General features: G+C 49.4%; 1 protein-coding gene and 1 long non-coding RNA gene across 7 annotated transcripts in view; one reads left to right on the top strand and one right to left on the bottom strand.

Annotated features, from left to right (window-relative positions):
• LOC119877685 overlaps positions 1–1,224 on the bottom strand; it is a 61,861-nt gene extending 60,637 nt beyond the window's left edge. For 2 of the 4 annotated variants that reach the window (XR_005380379.1, XR_005380380.1), the window contains exon 1: positions 633–1,224. This is a non-coding gene — a long non-coding RNA (uncharacterized LOC119877685). The remainder of the gene's footprint in view (positions 1–632) is intronic. The other 2 variants (XR_005380377.1, XR_005380378.1) reach the window with 2 other exon arrangements.
• Positions 1,215–10,150, top strand: FXYD4 (FXYD domain containing ion transport regulator 4). Of its 3 annotated transcripts, none has more exons than XR_005380376.1 (9): positions 1,215–1,875; positions 2,004–2,065; positions 7,538–7,597; positions 8,362–8,394; positions 8,551–8,574; positions 9,215–9,289; positions 9,388–9,649; positions 9,744–9,781; positions 9,979–10,150. XR_005380376.1 is itself a non-coding variant. In XM_038578123.1 (9 exons), exons 1-9 carry the CDS (start codon positions 1,829–1,831, stop codon positions 9,996–9,998), a joined length of 396 nt encoding a protein of 131 aa, XP_038434051.1. In that variant the 5' UTR covers positions 1,222–1,828; the 3' UTR covers positions 9,999–10,150. The 3 variants fall into 3 exon arrangements, 2 of the variants coding, with proteins under 2 accessions (XP_038434052.1, XP_038434051.1); XM_038578123.1 differs by having other exon boundaries at positions 1,222–1,875; positions 9,388–9,424; XM_038578124.1 differs by lacking the exon at positions 9,215–9,289 and having other exon boundaries at positions 9,388–9,424.
• The last annotated feature ends 6,107 nt before the right edge of the window (positions 10,151–16,257 follow it).

The raw sequence follows: 16,257 nt of genomic DNA, 5'->3' as shown, positions 1-16,257 counted from the left end.
AAATAAATAAATAAATAAGAAAGAAATTGGGGTGTCTAGCTGGCTCAGTTGGTAGAGAATGCCAAAAAATAAAACTCTTGATTTCAGGGTTGTGAGTTCAAGCTGAACAGTAGGTATAGAAATTATATGTTGTGACAATGGGAAGATTTTTTTTTTAAGGATTTTATTTATTTATTCATGAGAGCGAGGGAAAGGCAGAGACATAAGCAGGCTCCATGCAGGGAACCCGATGTGGGACTCCATCCTGGGACTCCAGGATCATGCTCTGAGCCTAAGGCAGATGCCCAACCACTGAGCCACCCAGGCCTCCCAAGTTTGTTTTTTTTTTTGTTTTTTTTTTTTAAGATTTTATTTGAGAGACAGCAGGAAGGTGGGGCAGGAGAGAGAGAAGCAGGTTCCCGGCTGAGCAGGGAGTCCGACAAGGGGCTCCAGGGGGCTCCGATCCCAGGACTCCGGGGTCATGACCTGACCCGAAGGCAGACACTTAACTGCGTAGGCTCTTCACCCAAAGTGGAGCTCGAACTCACAACTCCAATATCAAGAGTCCTATGTTCTACCGACTTAGCCAGCCAGGCACTTGGGAAGGTAGTTAGCTTAGTTTAGTTATTGGTAACTTGTTGAGTGTCAAGTACCCCTAGGAAGTGAAGAGGAGGTGCGTCCACGAGATCCTGATTACAAGATGGAGGGCTTGAGAAATCTGGTGGACGAGACACCTAGAGTGGTTGGACAAGGATGCTAAGGGGCTTGTGGGTGGGGGGAAGCATTACTGAATCTAACAGAAGCAGAATGACAGTCGCTGAGAAGTGACGTCGCCCGGCCTCCGTTCGGTGGACCGTTTCCGCCTCTCCTTTTACACGGGTCTGCAGCCTCCCCAAGTCCAAGGTCCCCTGCCGGCTTCCTGGCCTCACTCCATGCAGCTCGCCGCCTCCCGCCCGTCCCTCAGGCCGCCCTGCTCTCGTCTTCCTCCTTCCTGGCCTGCTCCGGACTCAGCAACTGGGCTGTCCCTTCAGCCTTAGCTATTCCTCACGGCCTCTAGGGTCCCACGACTTCCGGAAGACCGTGACAATCGCGGGGCACGAACGGACGAACGGACGGACGAAGACTCCGGCAAGACCCCGCGCGCGTCGCGACCCCTCCACGGCGACGAGACGGCCGAGCGGCTGCGCGCGCCTAAGAGGACGGCGGCGGGACGAGCGCGCGGGTGCAGCGGCGCAGCCAATCCACGCGGGGACGGAGGACGGAAGAGCCCCGCCCCCGCCACCTGGGCCGTCGCCTCCCGGGCGGCTTCACCCGCGGCCCCGCCTCGGCGGCCATCTCAGTGCTGACTGGCTGGAAGCCACACGATTCTATTTCAATTGGCTGCCGTTCGGTCCTTTGCGCGAAGGGGGAGGGCGGTAATGGAGGGCCTCCTGCACCGGGCCTCGGAGAGGTCGGGGAGCAGCTTCTGGAGGTCGGAGTCCGCCAAAGATAGCCCAGCGTCAGCCGCTGAGAGCCCGGCTCCTGCTCTGCCGTGCTGAGGGGAGGCTGCCGCGGAGATCCCTATATCCCACCCCCTTCGGGGGACCCCGCCCCCGCTTCGTGCCCGTATCCCGTCTTCCGGATGGCCCTTGGGATCCGCAGCCTTCCTGAGGCGCGAGAGTCGGCCAAGGCCTAGAAGAGCCCTCAGAGGGCCGCCCTCGCACCCTGTCTGACAGCCGCTAACCGCCTCGCGCAGGCTGCATCTCTTCCTGTCCGACCTTCGTCCCCCGACCCCCATCCTCAAAGGGAGTGAGCCCCAGATCTGGGGGCCCAGACTAGCCCTCAACACACATGGGGGGACCTGACAAAAATGCAGAAAGAAGAGCAGCGAGACCCCTGGGAGAGGCGGCCCAGGAGGTGGGTCCGGGTGGGATCTCAGTATGTATTTCTCATAGGGATCAAACATCGGAGACAACTGGGAAAAGCCTCAGAGGAGAGAGATAACCTCTCCCCTCACGATTGGGGTCTTCTCCCCCCTCTACCAGACCCCCTCAAAACAGACAATCCCAGCCTTCTGCTGATACTGATATTCAGTCCATCTTGGAAGGTGAGAAAAAAAAAAAAAATGCTCCCACTACGTGCCAGGCAAGATGCTAGTCACTTCTCTTTTATTTCTGGTCGATCTTAGAAATAATTCCTGTTTTATTGCCTTTCCTCAGGGAAGTTCATGGCTTTGAGGATGCATCTCTGTTTTCCACAGAGCAATAGTTGGTGCTTGCAGAAGAGGGAAGATCACAGTTTGAGAGTGTGAGGAGGTGGGGCAGTGATTGACATGAGCAGAGGCAGGATCCTGAGCGTCAGCGCTGATTTTCAGGCCGCCACTCTGGGCAACAGACTTCCCTCCTTCTACACGAGGTCCTTTGTATACCTTGCAACACTGACTCCAGAAGGGGAAGAAGGACTTTAGAACTGGATCTTGCAGTTTTCTCTCTCTCAACTCTTAATACCTCCCAGCTGTCATCTGCACCCACCCTTCTAAGTCTGGCTCTCCATCACCCACTCTTCCCAGCCTTCCACCACCCCAAGGTTTGATTTCCCTGTAAGCCTCAGTGCCTCTTACCCAGCTCTCCATTTGGTAGATAAGAAATCAGACCCAAATAGATGGCTCCAGAGATTCTGATGAGGAATGCATGTCCAAGAAGCAGGGCTATGACCAGCCCTACTTGAAAGTGATTTCCTGAAAACAGTTCACTGCCAGGCCAGCCTCTCAGGTATTATACTTTGAGAGAGCGGTTGTTCATCCTGAACACTGCTAATGAATGAACGGACAATTTAGTGAACACTTCTTAATATGCAAAACTTCTAAAGGTTTCAACACCCACTTTCATGACCATTTATAAGTACTGGTTTTATTTTTATTTTTTTTAATTTTTATTTATTTATTTATTTATGATAGGCACACAGTGAGAGAGAGAGAGAGGCAGAGACACAGGCAGATGGAGAAGCAGGCTCCATGCACCGGGAGCCTGACGTGGGATTCGATCCTGGGTCTCCAGGATCGCGCCCTGGACCAAAGGCAGGCGCTAAACCGCTGCGCCACCCAGGGATCCCTGGTTTTATTTTTTAAGATTTTATTGATCTACTCATGAGAGAGTGAGAGAGACACAGACACATAGGCAGATGGAGAAGCAGGCTCTCCCGCAAGGAGCCCAATGTGGGACTCAGTCCCAGACCCCTGGATCATGTCCTGAGCCAAAGATAGACGCTCAACCTCTGAGCCACCCAGGTGTCCCAATAAGTACTGCTTTTAATATCTAAGAAGATAAATTCATTAACCTGGGAACTGACTTTGCACCACTTCCAGTGTAGAAGGCATTGCTGCCTGCCACTGAGGGAATGGCCAGCCTTTGAGGCCCCCCAGAGGGGCAGATGCACTATTCAGCCATGGTGCGCCTACACCTACAGCCAGTTTTGGCAAAATGAAGAAATGAGGTAGTGACTTACCGTTGTGCTTGCAGAAGTCACACACAGGTAGCTCGGCTCCCTCTCCCTGATTTTGCCTCTGGCTCAACCTATCCCCCTACCTTGGACCAGTGTCAATACCACCAGACTCAGGTGAAGTTTTCTTTCTACCTGTCTTTTTTTCTTTTTTTTTTTTTAAGATTTTGTTTATTTATCTATTTATTTGATGGGGCACCTCGGTGGCTCAGTCAGTTAAGCGTCTGCCTTTGGCTCAGGTCATGATCCTGGGGTCCTGGGATCAAGCCCCCCATTGTGCTCCCTGCTCAGCAGGGAGTCTGCTTCTCCCTCTCCCCCTGCTCACGCTCAATCTCTCATTCACTCTTTCTCTCAAATAAATAAAATCTTTTTTTTAAAAAAATTATATATATTTATTTGAGAGAGAGCGCAAGTGGAGTGAGGGGCAGAGGGAGAGGGAGAAGAAGACTCCCCGCTGAGCTGGAAGCCCAATGCAGGGCTCAATCCCAGGGCCCTGGGATCATGACCTGAGTTGAAGGCAGCTGCCCAACCAGCTGAGCCACCCAGTTGCCCCTTCTTTCTACCTATCTATTAAAGATGATACTATCTCATGGTGCCAGGGCTAGGAGTGGAGGATCCCTGAAGAGGGCAGAAGCTGCAGGGCAGAGCAAAGACACTAGGGCCTTCTGGAGAAATGGACCTAAGGTCCTTTTTATACTTCCTTTCTCTTCTCTGGAATGTGCTTTCTCCATGGGGGGCTCTCTACCAATGACCCCCTTTCTCTTATATTGCAGATTTCTTTGTGTGTATATCAGGACCATTCCCAGCTACAGTTACAGGGAACTGAGCAGCATAATCAGATGTCACAATCACCACAAACCTTCAGAGTAGGCTCGGTCATGGTTCCTACTTTATGGATGAATAATTAGGCAGAAAGGCTGAATTAGTTGCTCGGGTGCACATAGCAAGTAACTAACAGAGCCTGGATTTGACTTCAAAGTATATGCAATTAATGGTTCTTCTGGATCTCAAGGTTAACAAACTTTCCTCACACCAGGTCTGGGAGGCACTCATTCCACAAATACATATTGAGGGCTGACCACAGAGCAGCTCCATGCTCCTGCAGAACCTACACCAGAAACCTCAGAGGTCAGTCCTATCATTATTCCATTTTAGAGAAGGAACGGACGCTCCAGATGATGAAGGAGCTACCTGAGCTTACCCAGTGAGCAAATGGCAGGCTGTGCTTCAACTCTAGCTCTTCCTGGCCCCAGAGCCCCTGGGTTTGAACTCCACAGAAACTGAATCCTTTTTTTTTTTTTTAATTTTATTTATTTATTCATGAGAGACACAGAGAGGCAGAGACACAGGCAGAGGGAGAAGCAGGCTCCCCACAGGGAGCCCTATGTGGGGACTCAATCCCAGGACCCTAGGATCACGCCCTGAGCCAAAGGGAGACAGACGCTCAAACACTGAACCATCCAGGCATCCCAGAAACTGAATCTTGAAGGCAGGGAGCACCATGGAAGGTTTTCATGAGAAGGTGAACATATTCACACTAGGAATATCCTCCCCCTTCCTACTCACCCTTTCTCCTCAACCTGCCTTTCAGGGCTTTGTTTTCCCTCCCTGATCCCCAGCACTGGGAGCGTCTGGTGGCTTCCTGTCTTCATTGACTCAACAATTCAATTAAAATCTATTTATTGGTGTCCAGGAATAAAGAGAGGCCTTTGGGAATAAGAGAGGCAACAGTCCTGCCTTCAGCTGATCACCATCCAGTGGCAAAAGCAGTGAACACAGGAATTGGGGAAGAAGGAGAGGCCTGGGGTCATCCAGACCCAGGGGCACAGGCTAAAAGCATGTGGTGGAGGGAGGGATGAAAGGGGAGTTTGGCCAGAAGCACATAAGGCAGATATGGGGGTCCACAGAGGGAAGCAGCCCACTATTTAGCCTGGAGTTGCAGTCGTCCTCCTGGCACTACCCCTCCCCTGACACTGTGGAGCAGGCAGGAAACCAGGGTCTGGGCCAGGGTGGTTTCTAATCCCAGCTATCAGTTTCCCTAGGCTAAGTGGGTGTCTGGGACTCATCAGAGGGTGGGCAGCCCTGAAGGGTGCCATCAGCCCCAGCCCTCCCCCTCAATAAACACCCAGTCCAAGGAAAAACAATGGGACCACTGAGCAAATGGAGCCTCAGCACCAGTCCCTGACTCCTAATCAACTCAGCTGTCCCCAGGATACCTCACACAGAAGTCCTGGAACCCCCACTGCTGGCACAATAACCCAGAAACATCCTGTCCCCTTCCAGCACCCCTCTGGACCCCTCTTTTAGGATCTAGGTGAGCTGAAGAAGCTGAAAGTCCATCTTCTCTAGAGAAATGTCTGAGGCCCAGCCCGGCCCTCTCCCACCACCTCTCCCACCACCTCTGATGGCCCTGGGGCCTCCAGGAGCTCAGCACTGGGTGTGGTAGGGCAAGCTGTCTCAAGAGCACAGTGTGGGGGAGGAGGCTGGGAGAGAAGGAGCTACAGGAATCTTAAGGAATCTGACCAGTTCCCTCCTGTCTGCCCGTATTGTTGCCCTGGGCGGAGCTGCTGGGTTTAAAGAGCTGGAACCCACCTGAGTTGAATCCAGCCCCAGCAGCCTTTCCAGATCTTCGCTCTGCTCTCAGGTGAGTGTCTTCTAGGACTTCAGGGCTGCTAAGCAGAAGGGTGACAGAAGAAGAGTGAGGGTGGAGGGGGTACCAGTCTGAGGAAGAGGTGGTGGGTGCCCAGGTATTCTCAGTAACAGGATGCATGTTTGAGGTGTTTGATGGTTGGAGGCCACTTGCTCTGTGACCACTATCATATAGACAGTGGGTTAGGGGCGGGAGGAAACAGGAACCAGTCTTTGGCTAAAGAATATATAAAGTGGAGTTGCAACCCCCATGACTCAGGAATCCTAGGGTGGTGAGAGGGGATGAGTCTAAAGGAGGCCTGCTTCGGAGACTGCTAAAAGCCGATAAACTCTCACATTCAGAAGCTGCATGTTACTAGTCCCTCCCATCTAGGGCAAAAGGACCCATGTGTGTATATAACTACCTATCAAATTTGCCTTATTAAGTCATTCATGAATCAGCATCCCATTTAGCAAATAGAGGGCTATGTATTTATTTATTGTAACACATTTCATTACTTAGTATGTGCCTGGCATTATACTTAGGCTTCACATATAGTAATTCATTTAATTCAATCATAACCTTATGCAGTTGCTATTAATTTTCCTTGTTTTACAGGACACTGAAGCACCGAGAGGTTAAGTAACCCACTGAGTCACACAGCTGTTAGGTGGTTTTGAGGGGATTAGAGTTCCAGCCCCTTGGGCCCAGTAGATAATAGGGGCTTTAGTTTGCAACAGCTGATAATCCCTAAATTTGCCTGTAGCGAACAACATGCAGAGAGCTGGAAGGGGTCTTATCTCAAGGAAGCAGCCACTAGAAACTCGTGGGATAGTTCCCACCCCAAGGAAAAAGAAAGAAGCAATGTTCCTTCCACCCACCAGGCAGTTTCTTGCTATGGAATTTGGGGCTGCCCAAAGTAGGATCCCTGGCTGGGGCTGGGATGGGAGGCTCTCACATGCTCCCGCTACCACCTTTCCCCTGCTCAGCTGCTGGTTACTCTGCTGCACAGCCCTGGATACCCTGGCCCTTTGCAGAGACTATCTTGGAATTCATCCTGATACTGCCCGGGGCCCAGACCTTTGGGAACAATAGCTCAGGGTACCTTAGCCTTTTGACTGGGGGTTAGGAACCTAAGGCTGAGTTAGAAGAGTAGCCCTGCTCCTCTGCCCTAGGGTCAGACATCTGATTAAAAACTTGAACAAAGACTTTAACAAATCACTTACTATGTGCAAGCAAGGTTCTAAGTACTTAACTAGTATTAACTCAATCCATGTAACTCCACTAGGCGTTTACTATTACCATCTCTAGATAAGGAAACAGAAATTAGTAACTTTCCCAAGACCACCTCATAAACCAAGTGCACCCTCAGGATCTGTGCCCTGGCTCTTTGCCCCAGAACCTAGGGCAGATCCCAGTTGTCTGATCCCAACCCGCCCTCCTCCCTTGCAGCCCCCCTCTGCAGCCGTACCATGAAGAGAATGACGCAGGGCCTGCTCCTCACACTGGCAGGTGAGTCCTCCCAGAATGAACCTCCTGCCACTTACCCTCTCAACCAAGGCAGTGAAAACGAGGGCAGCATTTCCCAAAGGGGGTCTGATGTTGAACAAATGGATTTTCATCTAAACTGTCAATTTAGGGCAGCCCCCGTGGCACAGCGGTTTAGCGCCGCCTGCAGCCTGGGGTGTGATCCTGGAGACCCAGGATCGAGTCCCACATCGGGCTTCCTGCATGGAGCCTGCTTCTTCCTCTGCCTGTGTCTCTGCCTCTCTCTTCGCTCTCTCTGAATGAATAAATAAATAAATCTTTAAAAATAAAATAAACTGTCAATTTAAAGAGTGACACTAAGGAAATAATAGTGCAGGGAGGAAGTGGGTATTGCAAAAGTTGTCCTGAATAATTGAACTTTGGAAAACAGTAACCATCTGTTGGCGTAAAGAGAGAAGCATTCCCTATTCCCTGATAGGGCATTAGCCAGGGTCTGTGTAGGAGGCTTCTCAGAGAAGGGTAAAAAGATACCAATATACCATCCCATTTCAATGCAAGGAAGAATAGCTGGAAGCCCGAGAAATGGTGGGAAGATTGATTGGGGGTTGGCAGGGGGGCACAAAGGCTATGGTGAGGCAAAATTCCAGGGCTATTTAGAGCTGGGGAAGGTGTGAGGGTCCCCCGTCCCCCACCCAGGAGCCTGCTCTGGGCTGAGGACATGCCTGCTAATTCATTTTGAGACCAGTGTCCTGAATGAATACCCATTTCCCTCTGCTTCTCCCACCCAGGCCTGCCTGCCTTGGAAGCCAATGACTTGGTTGGTGAGTAGGACTCCAAACTGCCCTGCTCCTGCTACCCCACATTTTCCCTTTAAGACCCCACATCCTAAAAAAAAAAAAAAAAAAAAAAAAAAAAAAAAATCCTGCCTCCTGGTTCTGGTCCTTATTCTTTTTTATTTTCCTCCCCTTTTCCTGCAGATAAAGACAGTCCCTTCTACTATGGTAAGAGCTGATACCCCAATCCCCCACTCCTACCTTTGTCTTTCCTGGACCTCTTGGCTAGAGCTTGGTGAGGGCTGGGACTGGGGATTACAGAGTCAGCATGGTCTATGACAAGAGAGAGAGGCCAACATGCAACATGGTCTTTGGGAGAGCTTCATTCCAAAAGGAGGGAAGGTACCCATGAGACATTTAGGAAAATTTCTGGGGAAGGAGCTGGAGACTGTTGGGCCCCCAGGATATTATCTCCCCTAACATTCCTTCAGTTCTCTAACTTGCCAGAGCCCAGCACCAGCTACTTGTCGCCCTGCAGCCCCAGCAGCTTTCCTCTTCTGCCTGCCACCATCCTCCACAGACCCTGCACACCCTTCCTCTTCCCCTAGCCTCCTTGCAAATGCCACCTTTCAGAAAAGCCTGCCTTGATCAAAAAGCCTTTCAACTCCCTTCTTTATTCTGTGCTTTCCTGCTTATTTTTTCTTCATAGTGCTGTTCACAGCATTTAGTATACGGCGTTTCTGTTTACTGGCCTTTTTTGTTGCCTGAAATGTAAGCACATCTTCACAAGCAGATGATCACTAATATCTTTTGAATGAATGAGGGGGTTGGAGCCAGGCTGGTGCCAGCTCACTCTCTGCTCCCCCAGACTGGGAAAGCCTGCAGCTGGGCGGGATGATTTTTGGAGGGCTCCTGTGCATCGCTGGAATCTTGATAGCCCTGAGTGAGTGGTGGGGCTGGTAGGGTGGTGGGCACAAGGGGAGGGGTGTGATGGCCCAAGCTCCCCAGGTTCTCCACACTGACAATCTCATCCTCTCACAGGTGGAAAATGCAAATGCAAATACAATCAGAAGCACAGGTGAGATGGGGTAAGGGTGGGGAGCCCGGAAATTGTATGCCCCTGGAGCTGAGCACACCTATGTGGGGTAAAGTCCGGCAATTTAGCTAAAGAGGACAGCCTCTTGGCTACTCCCTGGGCTTGCAGTGGGATTTGTTATTCACAGATAATCAACCCTGAAGTGCCCCACATCAGGGAAAGCTAGAACCCTTAGTATTGTTTAAGGTGACAATGGAAGAATAGCAAGTACGTGTGCCCCCTGGGAGGGAACACCAGGCGTCATCTTGGGGGATAAGGACAGAAGGGCTGGGGATGCTAATTTGATGTGTTCCTTTCTCAGCCCCTTACCTGAGAAAGCCACTCCACTCATCACTCCAGGTGAGACGGGCTTCTTTGGCCTCTTTAAGAGACTTCCAGGCACTCAGGCAGGATGGCCGTAGTATTCAAGCCTTACTAAATACCATGCATAAGGCTGTCCTGAGCCAGCCCAGCCTTGGGGTTTCGGGAGGCTGAGGGGGTTGGTTGTCTTTGTAGTAACCATGTCTGTGAGGACCTGACCCCCATTCTCTCCTCAGGCTCTGCCAGTACCTGCTGAGCACAGGCACTCCTGGTACCATCTCCCATGCTGTTCCCTCCCTACTTGGCGGCCTTAGCCTCCATAATGGCCTTTCACTCCAAGAAAGGCTCCCTTCTGATCAGGAGGCTGTCCAAAGCTTATTTCTCTATTAAACTGTCTCATCTCCCCCCTCCAGTGGTCTTGTGACTTTCTGTGGGTCTGGGCAGGGCTGGGCAGGGACTCTGACATCTTGCTCAGGAATGCCCTGGCCCCTCAGTGGCTAGTGGGGAGGGGTTCCTGTGAATTGCTAATGCTTCTTGTGGCCACATGTCTGTCCTGAGGCCCACTCCCAGCATGCCCCCCACTTTGAAAACTTCTGGATAATTGATCTTCTGCAATTGTCTCATCCATGCACCGTGCAGGATACCTCAATATTATATCAAAGGACCTTACCATTTCCACACCTTGCCTAGAGGCCCTAGAAGTCCCAGTGAGCCAGGTACCCATGACATTCTCTCACCTAAAATGATCCCCAGGAGGGGATCCCACCCCAGGAGGGTGACTCCACTAAGATGCCACCTCACTTGGTGAATGCTCTATAGCTTTCACACAGCTCAGAAAATGAAGCAATTCTTTCATTAACCCACCCCAGTAAAACCCTATATAAACCTCAGACAAACCCATGGACTCTCTGTCCACCCCAAATAATATCCTGTAGGACCTTATGCACTATATCCCAAGAAATCCTGCATCTAGAACCAAAAGCCATCCATACAAATCTAGGTCCTGGTATGTCCAAAGTCCACTCCTGAAACACCTCACTTGAAAGGTCCCTACATGTACGGGGTGCAGCTGGGGAAATGCCTCTCCCACCTCGTCAGCCTGTCTATCCTGCAGCCTCATCCTTCATGCCAACTTCCATAGTCCAGGATGGAAGGAGCTAAGGTGCAGAGTCCAGCCCCTGATCCCTGCATTGACCCTGGATTAGAGGCAGGCTGAAGCAGCAGAGATCTGCCCTGTCTCTGCCAGATAGTGGTGCAGGGTCTGGGGTGCACCAGATCTGGGATGATGGGACAGCCATGTTGGTGCATCTTGGTGTTGCTTCAAGCCAGCTCTCTCTAATGGTGCACTTTTCCAAACCCTCCCTCCACTTCTCAGGGTGGTGCTGGGTCCTGTGGAAATTACAATGCGTCCTGGACTTCAGGCCCCTGACTTGTAGACCTGGGTTAGGAGGCCAGAGGAGGGGAGTCTGAAAGCTAACCCCGCCTCCTGGTTGCCAGGCCATCCCAGGCCCCTAGGTATAAAAATGAGATTCAGAGATCTCCTTAGGGCCCTTGAAACAGGACACATAGGAGATAGGGGTCGGGGAGGGTTCCAAGGTGGGGCCAGAGCTGCAGCAGAAATTCCAAGAACCTGAGCAAGACTCGGGACACCTGGCTGAAAGTGCAGCCACTGTCTAAGTGGATGACCAAGGGTGGCAGGGACCCATGGGTGTCGGTGGCTGTGCCAAGCTCATCACCCACCAGGACTGATGCTATAAGGCCCAGCATTCTAAGCTCGTGCATCCTGTGAAGAAAACAAAATGAGTGTGTTTCAGCAGCAGGTGTGCATGTGCAGCAATGGGTGATGTGATTGGGTTAAGAGAGGACATCTGGGGCAGCCCGGGTGGCTCAGCAGTTTAGCGCCGCCTTCAGCCCAGGGTGTGATCCTGAAGACTCAGGATGGAGTCCCACGTCGGGCTCCCTGCATGGAACCTGCTTCTCCCTCTGCCTGTGTCTCTGCCTCTCTGCCTTTCTCTCTCTCTCTCTCTCTCTCTCTCTCTCTCATAAATGGATTTTAAAAATCTTAAAAAAAAAAAAAAAGAGGACATCTGAATCCTCAAAAGTGCATGATTAGAGGAGCCAGCGCACAAACCTCTTTCCTGGTACAGAGAACAGTGCTTGCAGTCAGCCTTTTGAGGACCAGAGAAAAGTCAGTGTGAATGGAACATAGGCAATGAGATCAAAGAGGAGGTAGGTGCGGCCCCTGCAGGGAGAACCACTAGCCCTTTTGAGCTGGCACAGGAGGTGGGAGCAGGAGAAAGGCCGGAGAGCTTGGGGCGTCCGGGCTGGTGGAGCCCACCTTGAGGAAGCAGCCAGAAGTGCCCGCTAAGCCAGAGCACCTGAAAAGCATCTTCCAGACTTGCTTTGCTATCCTGGGGAGTGAGGTACATTCGTGTCCTCTTCTCCTTGGGCATGGGGGGATGCTAGTGTGAGTGGATCACATTTGAGAAAGTAAAAATGAGCTGTGCTTAGAACAGCAAAGGCTATGGCTTTCTGTGAGGCTGGGGTGGCAGACACCATGGTGACATTGTCAGAACTCTACCTTCTGGGTGACCGAACTGCTTTTTTTAAAAGTTTATATATTTAAGTAATCTCAAAAACCCAACCTGGGGCTCGAACTCACCAGGAGATCACAAATGACATGCCCTACTGACTACACCTGCCAGGTGCAGTGGGACCTAAGACACTCTGACCTGAGACTCAGCGATTCCAACCTGGGCACCCGCTCTGGTAAAGGGTTTCTGCACACATTCCACTTCCATCTTAATGTTGTGCCCAGGCTCCACTTTGAGGTGGACACCAGTCCCAGGCCTGCTTTCCTTTCTGCCGGCCAAACACAGCTTTATTCTAACTTCATCTGATCAAATGTTCCCATAAGTAACCACTCTGGGGTGGAGAACGCCATGACCCCACTACCCCCAGCATGTGTGACTCCTTCATCGGCCAGCATCAGTGAGCCTGACTTTGTCCAATTACAGGCTGGTACCTAGTGGTTTAGGCTGGTTCTGCCTGTCCAAGGCTGGGGTAAGGAGCTCATGGAGAATATCTGGGGTCTGGATGAAATCATGGGTAAGGGATGCCCGGGTGGCTCAGCAGTTTAGCACCTGCCTTCGGCCCGGGACGTAATCCTGGGGTCCCAGGATCAAGTCCCTCATTGGGCTCCCTGTGTGGAGCCTGCTTCTTCCTCTGCCTGTGTCTCTGCCTCTCTCTGTCTCACATGAATACATTTTTAAAAACCTTTAAAAAAAAAATCACAGGTAGAAGTCAGGGAATGTGATAGGCGGTAGGGGGTGGAATCCATGTTAGCCTGTGAGTTTGGCAGCTAGGCCCTGGAGTTGGGCTGCTGATTCCCAAGAAGAACAAGTCTGCCTCTACCCCCATCCTTACTCCCCATTTCAACCACCAACCCCCTGGAAGGGAGAGGGAAAGGTAGCCATAGAATGAGAGGAGTCTCTGCCCAGGCTTCCCTTTGTGAAATTACTCCCGGTGCCCCAGAGCCCCCTTCCCTGGGCCTGTTTCTTCTTGGCTTTAGCTACAATTCCTCCTTTTGTTGTCTTCTCCCAGAGGAGGAGTTTGCCTAGGAAAGAACCAGAGTAAGCAAAGGGTAATTTCTACCTAATTGAACGCTTAATATGTGATGGTCACTGTTATAAACACTTCACGTGTTAACTCAATTTTCCCAGGAGCTTATGGGAACTTGTATTATTCCATCTGTGCATAGGATGAGACCAAAGTTTTCAGAGGTTCTCGGAGGCCATCTTGCTCCTGAAGTGTTTCTCAAGGACTGGGCTACGCTGCCTTTCTGGTATTTATCACTCTGAGAAAGAACCCAGTGATTGTGCCTACTTGGGGACTATCTATATCCCTCCTTGTTTTATGTATGTATGTATGTATGTGTATTTATTTTTTATGTAAGCTCTATGCCCAATGTTGTGCTTTAACTCATGACCTGGATATCAAGAGCTGCATGCTCTGGCTGCCTGGATGGCTCAGTCGGAAGGGCATGAGGCTCTTGATCTTGGGGTCCTGAATTTGAGTCCAAGTTGGATATAGAGATTACTTAAATAAACTTAAAAAAAAAAAAAAAAGAGTCTCATGCTCTACCAAGCCAGCCAGGCACCCCTTCCCTATTTTTAAATTTAAATAATCTTATTATTTTTTCTTTAAGATTTATTTATTTATTTTAGGAAGAGGAAGAAAGAAAGTATGTGGGTGCAAGAGTAAGGGGAGCGGCAGAGGGAGAGAACCTTCAAGGAGACTCCCTGCTGAAAGTGGAGCCCAACTCAGGGCTGGATCCCGTGACCCATGAGATCATGACCTCAGCCAAAACGAAGGGTCGGACACTTACCCAACTGAGCCACCCAGGTGCCCCATCTTATTTTTTCCAATTGCAAATATTTTTCATGCTTATTACAGAAAGCCTGAACATTACAGAGATGTCTCATTTAGGTAAATCAGTTTTTAACCCAGCATTCAGAAACAATCAAGGGGAAAGTTTGATATAATATTCTATAATTTTATATATAAGTAATATAATATTATATATTATATACAAGTTATATAGCATTCTATATTTCTCTGGCGATCCAGCCATGTTGTTATATTAATCAATAGTTCATTACTTTGTATTGCTAAGTAGTCATCAGAGTTTTTAAAATAAGGGCCTACTAAAGAAAAAGTTGTAAGTTTTTATTCTAAGACTAATGGCTTAAACATTGTAATATTTCTGTTTCCCAAAAGGTAGCAGCACCTTATTTTCATTTTTTTTAAGATTTTATTTTTAAGTAATTGCTACACCCAATGTGGGGCTCAAACTTACAATCCTGAGATCAAGAGTCCCATGTTCTAGTGACTGAGCCAGTGAGGCACCCCTTATCCTCAATTTTTATGTAAAATGCTCTAAAACCTAGGGTAAGAAGTAAGGCCAACGGCTAACACAAGGGAGCATGACTGGAGCCATCTGGGTAGATAGCTGGTTAGGTCCTATGCCTGGCTCTGTAGATGAATTTATTACTCAAGTCTCAACCCAGCCATCAGAGGAATATTCTTAAGGCAAGATCAGATCAACTCTGCTCCAGATGAACCAGAGATACCCTATTTATCTTAGAGAAAAATCCCTTTAACATGGCCTATAGGCCCTACTTCTGACTCCAGGCCCTACCAATATTCCATCTTCACCCACTCTCTCCTACACTCGCCCTGCCTCCTAGGTGTTGTCTGAACACAGTGTAGGCTCCAGCCTCAGCCTTAAGGCACCACACTCCCTTCCCTCTACTGGCCATTCTCCCAGTTCCCCAGCATCCTTGCATTACCAACTCCTTTCCTTTAGGCCCTTGTTAGGAGGCCTCCTGACCACACTACAACTGCACCAGGATTCTCTTTTCATCACTGTATGCTGCTGCTCCTTTGTATTCAGCCCTAATTCTCATACTACTGATGTTTTATTGATTTGTTATGGTCTCCCACCCCTACCAGAATGTACATTCAAATTGGTGCCTACGAAATTTTCCAAATTTGTTCACAGACTTGGCTCTTCTCAAATTGCCATTTTATGGTTTCCATTGAGTACATATTGGCCATTTTGAGCTTATGTTCTTAGGGCAATTTTTAAAAATCTGGCTGCATTCCTGCCACCATCCCCTCAAAAATGATAATAGCACATGGGTCTTTTTTTTTTTTTTTTTTTTTTAAGATTTTATGTATTCATGAGAGAGAGAGAGGCAGAGACATAGGAAGAAAAGCAGGCTCCATGCAGGGAGCCCAATGTGGGACTTGATCCCAGGACCCCAAGATCACGCCCTGGGCCAAAGGCAGGTGCTCAACCACTGAGCCATTCAGGCATTCCACCACATCAGTCTTCTGGTTATCCTATTCCTCTGATATACATACATGATATGTGTCCTTATCAAAAATATCCAGGCATAAAAGACAAACCAGACACCAGACAACATAGACACAGAGAAAGAAGATGCAGATTTTGGAGTGATCAGAGCAAGACTAAACATGAGATGATGTATGGAGATTCTCAGAAGAAAACTGAATGTATGCATTGTGGGTTAAGCTGTGTACCTTAAAAAGGTTATGTTCCAAGTTGTAACTCCCAGTACCTGGAACTATGTATGACCTTATTTGGAAATAGAGCTCCTGCAGATATAATCATTTTAAGATGGGGTCATATTGAATTAGGTTGGGTCCTAATTTAATGACTGGTGTCCTTATAAGAAAAAAATCTGGACACAGGTATAAGGCCATGTGACAATAGATGCAGAGATGGGAATGATGCAGCTGCAAGCCAAGGAACAGCAAGTTGTGGGCAACCATGGAAGCTAGAAAGAGTCATGAAAGGATTCTTCCTTGGAACTTCAGAGTGTGGCCTTGCCAACACCTTGATTTTGACTTCTTCCCTTTAGAACTGTGAAAGGTTTTTTTTTGTTTTTAAGATTTTATTTGAGAGAAAGAGACAGAATAAGAGCAGG

This window comes from Canis lupus, chromosome 28 (assembly GCF_011100685.1).
Source record: "Canis lupus familiaris isolate Mischka breed German Shepherd chromosome 28, alternate assembly UU_Cfam_GSD_1.0, whole genome shotgun sequence".
Lineage (NCBI taxonomy): Eukaryota > Metazoa > Chordata > Mammalia > Carnivora > Canidae > Canis > Canis lupus.
The sequence above is the reverse complement of the archived record's forward strand: the minus strand, read 5'-3'. Positions and strand labels throughout refer to the sequence as shown.

Excerpts from the sequence above, each read along its gene's own strand:
- FXYD4 (XM_038578123.1), top strand. The coding sequence starts at position 1,829 with ATGCAGAAAGAAGAGCAGCGAGACCCCTGGGAGAGGCGGCCCAGGAG. Across the intron at positions 2,066-7,537 it reads TATTCAGTCCATCTTGGAAG|CCCCCCTCTGCAGCCGTACC; the intron begins GTGAGAAAAAAA and ends CCTCCCTTGCAG. Across the intron at positions 9,782-9,978 it reads CACTCCACTCATCACTCCAG|GCTCTGCCAGTACCTGCTGA; the intron begins GTGAGACGGGCT and ends TTCTCTCCTCAG.